General features: G+C 34.9%; 1 protein-coding gene across 1 annotated transcript in view; it reads right to left on the bottom strand.

The window, feature by feature from the left end:
* Positions 1-6: 6 nt before the first annotated feature.
* Positions 7-7,500, bottom strand: part of LOC128643451 (sphingosine 1-phosphate receptor 1) — a gene marked incomplete at its 3' end in the record, with an annotated part of 12,443 nt that continues 4,949 nt past the window's right edge. The window contains exon 2 of the mRNA XM_053696301.1: positions 7-659. Within this exon, the coding sequence (XP_053552276.1) occupies positions 7-614 (608 nt within the window). The remainder of the gene's footprint in view (positions 660-7,500) is intronic.

The raw sequence follows: 7,500 nt of genomic DNA on the forward strand, positions 1-7,500 counted from the left end.
GCCAACAGCAACAAGCTGAATATCGTGGTGCAGAAAAGAATGTAACTCTTGTGGTATAAGGGCAGAACTGTAGAGCAATATGGAAGCTGATCGATACAGTTCCATCCCATGAGGGGCATCCCTCCAAGGCACAATGAGAGGACCCAGCAGGCACTGATCAAGAGGAATGACCTGCAGCTGTTGCTCCCACTCTGCAGCTTCATTTTCAGCATTGTGATGTAGCGCTCAATAGCTATGGCCAGTAAGCTAAACACTGAGGCTGAAAGAGCTACAAACATGCTTCCTTCTCGTACCAACCACTGCTCCTTGCTTAGTAGGTACGTGTTGTGCCCAGACAACAGGATGTTGGCAGTGTATGCTGCCCCAGCCAGTAGGTCGGAGAGAGCCAGGTTACCAATGAAATAGTACATGGGTCGATGGAACTTCTTGGTTCTCCAGATGGTAAGGAGTACTAGAATGTTCTCAAGAACAATGAAGCAGCAGATGATAATGAAGAGTATAGATGTTGGCTTGACTTCGCTGACGGAGCTGGTCTTTAGTTTTCCGGTGTAGTTGTAATGAGTAATAATAACATCAAAGCTGGTACTGGTCGTGCCAGCTGTAGGCGCTGCCATTTCATCTGTAGATGGCGATGGTGTATCAGAAATTGTCTCTCAGTCCTGCAAACAAACAAGTGACATTATTATTTCACAGAGAAAAGGCTTACAGCTTGTATTACAAGTTGAAGGCAAATGCGATCACTTGATCACAATCTTGATTTGCGCTAGAATGATTATCGCATCTTCAGAGCTCTGGTTAACTGTTTTGCGAAACATAAAAGTTGAACAAAACACATCAAAAATACATTACAAAGTACAGTTAAACTCATAACACCATCTAATAAAAATTATTGAAAATAAAATATTGCACACAAAATGTATAAAGGGTCAAAGAAATGAGATCTCGGGCGTTAGGGAAAAAAAGGCGGTCTTTAACATTGAGATATATCCATATAAAAGTCTAAAAAGTGTGTGTGTGTGTATATATATATATATATATATATATATATATATATATATATATAAAAACGTGTGTGTGTGTGTATATATATATATAAAAATGTGTGTGTGTGTGTATATATATATATATATATATATATATATATATAAACGTGTGTGTGTGTATATATATATATATATATATAAAAACGTGTGTGTATATATATATATATATAAAAACGTGTGTGTGTGTATATATATATATATATAAAAACGTGTGTGTGTGTATATATATATATATATATATATATATATATAAAAACGTGTGTGTGTGTGTATATATATATATATAAAAATGTGTGTGTGTGTATATATATATATATATATATATATAAAAAAACGTGTGTGTTTATATATATATATATATATAAAAACGTGTGTGTGTATATATATATATAAAAACGTGTGTGTGTGTGTATATATATATATATATATATATATATATATATATATATATATATAAAAATGTGTGTGTGTGTATATATATATATAAAAACGTGTGTGTGTGTATATATATATATATATATATATATATATATATATATATATATATATATATAAAAATGTGTGTGTGTGTATATATATATATATAAAAATATATATATATATATAAAAATGTGTGTGTGTGTATATATATATATAAATATATATATAAAAAGGAGTGTGTGTATATATATATATATATATATATAAAAACGTGTGTGTGTATATATATAAAAACGTGTGTGTGTGTATATATATATATATATATATAAAAATGTGTGTGTGTGTATATATATATATATATATATATAAAAACGTGTGTGTGTATATATATAAAAACGTGTGTGTGTGTATATATATATATATATAAAAATGTGTGTGTGTGTATATATATATATATATATAAATATATATTGTACCAAAACAACATCAGATATATGTAGAAATATGTATTTATGAATAAATAGAACATAAACTGCTTATGTGAAGAACATTGGAAAGGGAAATATTAATATTTTCATATTGGGTTAGCGCACATGAGAATATGTGCTCACGTTTGCGCGAGGGGTGTTAGTTTTTTCCATTTTTTTTCTCTATTGACTTCTATGGGGGAATAAGTGAATGCCCACGTGATATTCTAACTTCGGCTTTTTTCACTCGTCGGGTTAGCACAAGAACGAAAACAGTAATATGATTGCTTACTTCGAGCGCAGTTAATGCTAAAGTGTTATTTGCGCTCCACTCGTAATGTGGCCCAAAATGTTTATTTTACTTTTCCTGTAATCCAACAATGAACATTGTCGTTTTCCATCTCCACCTGTGTATGCAACACTTAATTACTGATATATACTGTGCATATATAAACATTTATTGTGTGTGCAGACCTTTTGTAATGCAGCACTTAATTACTGATATATACTGTGCATATATAAACATTTATTGTGTGTGCAGACCTTATGTAATGTAGCACTTAATTACTGATATATACTGTGCATATATAAACATTTATTGTGTGTGCAGACCTTATGTAATGCAGCACTTAATTACTGATATATACTGTGCATATATAAACATTTATTGTGTGTGCAGACTTTATGTAATGCAGCACTTAATTACTGATATATTACTGATATATACTGTGCATATATAAAAATTTATTGTGTGTGCAGACCTTATGTAATGTGACATATAATTACTGATATATACTGTGCATATATAAACATTTATTGTGTGTGCAGACCTTTTGTAATGCAGCACTTAATTACTGATATATACTGTGCATATATAAACATTTATTGTGTGTGCAGACCTTATGTAATGTGACATATAATTACTGATATATACTGTGCATATATAAACATTTATTGTGTGTGCAGACCTTTTGTAATGCAGCACTTAATTACTGATATATACTGTGCATATATAAACATTTATTGTGTGTGCAGACCTTATGTAATACGGCACTTAATTACTGATATATACTGTGCATATATAAACATTTATTGTGTGTGCAGACCTTATGTAATGCAGCACTTAATTACTGATATATACTGTGCATATATAAACATTTATTGTGTGTGCAGACCTTATGTAATGCAGCACTTAATTACTGATATATACTGTGCATATATAAACATTTATTGTGTGTGCAGACCTTATGTAATGTAGCACTTAATTACTGATATATATTGTGCATATATAAACATTTATTGTGTGTGCAGACCTTATGTAATGTAGCACTTAATTACTGATATATACTGTGCATATATAAACATTTATTGTGTGTGCAGACCTTATGTAATGCTGCACTTAATTACTGATATATACTGTGCATATATAAACATTTATTGTGTGCGCAGACCTTACGTAATGTAGCACTTAATTACTGATATATACTGTGCATATATAAACATTTATTGTGTGTGCAGACCTTATGTAATACGGCACTTAATTACTGATATATACTGTGCATATATAAACATTTATTGTGTGTGCAGACCTTATGTAATGTAGCACTTAATTACTGATATATACTGTGCATATATAAACATTTATTGTGTGTGCAGACCTTATGTAATGCTGCACTTAATTACTGATATATACTGTGCATATATAAACATTTATTGTGTGTGCAGACCTTATGTAATGCAGCACTTAATTACTGATATATACTGTGCATATATAAACATTTATTGTGTGTGCAGACCTTATGTAATGCAGCACTTAATTACTGATATATACTGTGCATATATAAACATTTATTGTGTGTGCAGACCTTATGTAATGTAGCACTTAATTACTGATATATACTGTGCATATATAAACATTTATTGTGTGTGCAGACCTTATGTAATGTAGCACTTAATTACTGATATATACTGTGCATATATAAACATTTATTGTGTGTGCAGACCTTATGTAATGCTGCACTTAATTACTGATATATACTGTGCATATATAAACATTTATTGTGTGTGCAGACCTTATGTAATGCGGCACTTAATTACTGATATATACTGTGCATATATAAACATTTATTGTGTGTGCAGACCTTATGTAATACGGCACTTAATTACTGATATATACTGTGCATATATAAAAATTTATTGTGTGTGCAGACCTTATGTAATGCAGCACTTAATTACTGATATATACTGTGAATATATAAACATTTATTGTGTGTGCAGACCTTATGTAATGCAGCACTTAATTACTGATATATACTGTGCATATATAAACATTTATTGTGTGTGCAGACCTTATGTAATGCAGCACTTAATTACTGATATATACTGTGCACATATAAACATTTATTGTGTGTGCAGACCTTATGTAATGTGGCACTTAACAACTGATATATACTGTGCATATATAAACATTTATTGTGTGTGCAGACCTTATGTAATGTAGCACTTAATTACTGATATATACTGTGCATATATAAACATTTATTGTGTGCGCAGACCTTATGTAATGTGACATATAATTACTGATATATACTGTGCATATATAAACATTTATTGTGTGTGCAGACCTTATGTAATGTAGCACTTAACAACTGATATATACTGTGCATATATAAACATTTATTGTGTGTGCAGACCTTATGTAATGTGACATATAATTACTGATATATACTGTGCATATATAAACATTTATTGTGTGTGCAGACCTTATGTAATGTGACATATAATTACTGATATATACTGTGCATATATAAACATTTATTGTGTGTGCAGACCTTTTGTAATGTGACACTTAATTACTGATATATACTGTGCATATATAAACATTTATTGTGTGTGCAGACCTTATGTAATGTGACACTTAATTACTGATATATACTGTGCATATATAAACATTTATTGTGTGTGCAGACCTTATGTAATGTGACATATAATTACTGATATATACTGTGCATATATAAATATTTATTGTGTGTGCAGACCTTATGTAATGCAGCACTTAATTACTGATATATACTGTGCATATATAAACATGTATTGTGTGTGCAGACCTTATGTAATGCAGCACTTAATTACTGATATATACTGTGCACATATAAACATTTATTGTGTGTGCAGACCTTATGTAATGTAGCACTTAATTACTGATATATACTGTGCATATATAAATATTTATTGTGTGTGCAGACCTTATGTAATGCAGCAGTTAATTACTGATATATACTGTGCATATATAAACATCTATTGTGTGTGCAGACCTTATGTAATGCAGCACTTAATCACTGATATATACTGTACATATATAAACATTTATTGTGTGTGCAGACCTTATGTAATACGGCACTTAATCACTGATATATACTGTGCATATATAAACATTTATTGTGTGTGTAGACCTTATGTAATGTAGCACTTAATTACTGATATATACTGTGCACATATAAACATTTATTGTGTGTGCAGACCTTATGTAATGTAGCACTTAATTACTGATATATACTGTGCATATATAAACATTTATTGTGTGTGCAGACCTTATGTAATGCTGCACTAAATTACTGATATATACTGTGCATATATAAACATTTATTGTGTGTGCAGACCTTATGTAACGCAGCACTTAATTTCTGATATATACTGTGCAAACACTGGCATCTGTAGAAGGCAAAAGAATGGCCATTGCTAATTTGCAAGTTGTTTATATATAAGTAATGTTTATATAATGTGGATGTGGTTGCTTGTGTGAAAAGGTTCAATATCCATGGCATCACATATATCACCCTGTTTGTGCCATCACAACTCTCTCTGCACCTCTGGCATTACATATATCACCCTGTCTGTGCCATCACAACTCTCTCTGCACCTCTGGCATCACATATATCACCATGTCTGTGCCATCACAACTCTCTCTGCACCTCTGGCATTACATATATCACCCTGCCTGTGCCACTACAACTCTCTCTGCACCTCTGGCATTACATATATCACCCTGCCTGTGCCACTACAACTCTCTCTGCACCTCTGGCATTACATATATCACCCTGCCTGTGCCACCACAACTCTCTCTGCACCTCTGGCATCACATATATCACCCTGTCTGTGCCACCACAACTCTCTCTGCACCTCTGGCATTACATATATCACCCTGCCTGTGCCACTACAACTCTCTCTGCACCTCTGGCATCACATATATCACCCTGCCTGTGCCACTACAACTCTCTCTGCACCTCTGGCATTACATATATCACCCTGTCTGTGCCACCACAACTCTCTCACCTCTGGCATTACATATATCACCCTGTCTGTGCCACCACAAATCTCTCTGCACCTCTGGCATTACATATATCACCCTGCCTGTGCCACTACAACTCTCTCTGCACCTCTGGCATCACATATATCACCCTGCCTGTGCCACTACAACTCTCTCTGCACCTCTGGCATTACATATATCACCCTGCCTGTGCCACTACAACTCTCTCTGCACCTCTGGCATCACATATATCACCCTGCCTGTGCCACTACAACTCTCTCTGCACCTCTGGCATTACATATATCACCCTGCCTGTGCCACTACAACTCTCTCTGCACCTCTGGCATTACATATATCACCCTGCCTGTGCCACTACAACTCTCTCACCTCTGGCATAACATATATCACCCTGTCTGTGCCACTACAACTCTCTCACCTCTGGCATAACATATATCACCCTGTCTGTGCCACTACAACTCTCTCACCTCTGGCATAACATATATCACCCTGCCTGTGCCACCACAACTCTCCCTGCACCTCTGGCATCACATATATCACCCTGTCTGTGCCACCACAAATCTACCTGCACCTCTGGCATCACATATATCACCCTGCCTGTGCCACCACAACTCTCCTTGCACATCTGGCATCACATATATCACGTCTGTGCCACCACAAATCTCTCTCCACCTCTGGCATCACATATATCACCCTGGCTGTGCCACCACAACTCTCTCTGCACCTCTGGCATCACATATATCACCCTGCCTGTGCCACCACAACTCTCTCTGCACCTCTGGCATCACATATATCACCCTGTCTGTGCCACCACAACTCTCTCTGCACCTCTGGCATCACATATATCACCATGTCTGTGCCACCACAACTCTCTCTGCACCTCTGGCATCACATATATCACCCTGTCTGTGCCACCACAACTCTCTCTGCACCTCTGGCATTACATATATCACCCTGTCTGTGCCACCACAACTCTCTCACCTCTGGCATCACATATATCACCATGTCTGTGCCACCACAACTCTCTCACCTCTGGCATCACATATATCACCATGTCTGTGCCACCACAACTCTCTCTGCACCTCTGGCATTACATATATCACCCTGTCTGTGCCACCACAACTCTCTCTGCACCTCTGGCATTACATATATCACCCTGTCTGTGCCACCACAACTCTCTCACCTCTGGCATCACATATATCACCATGTCTGTGCCACCACAACTCTCTCACCTCTGGCATCACAT

This window comes from Bombina bombina, unplaced genomic scaffold (assembly GCF_027579735.1).
Source record: "Bombina bombina isolate aBomBom1 unplaced genomic scaffold, aBomBom1.pri scaffold_2618, whole genome shotgun sequence".
Classification (NCBI taxonomy): Eukaryota; Metazoa; Chordata; class Amphibia; order Anura; family Bombinatoridae; genus Bombina; species Bombina bombina.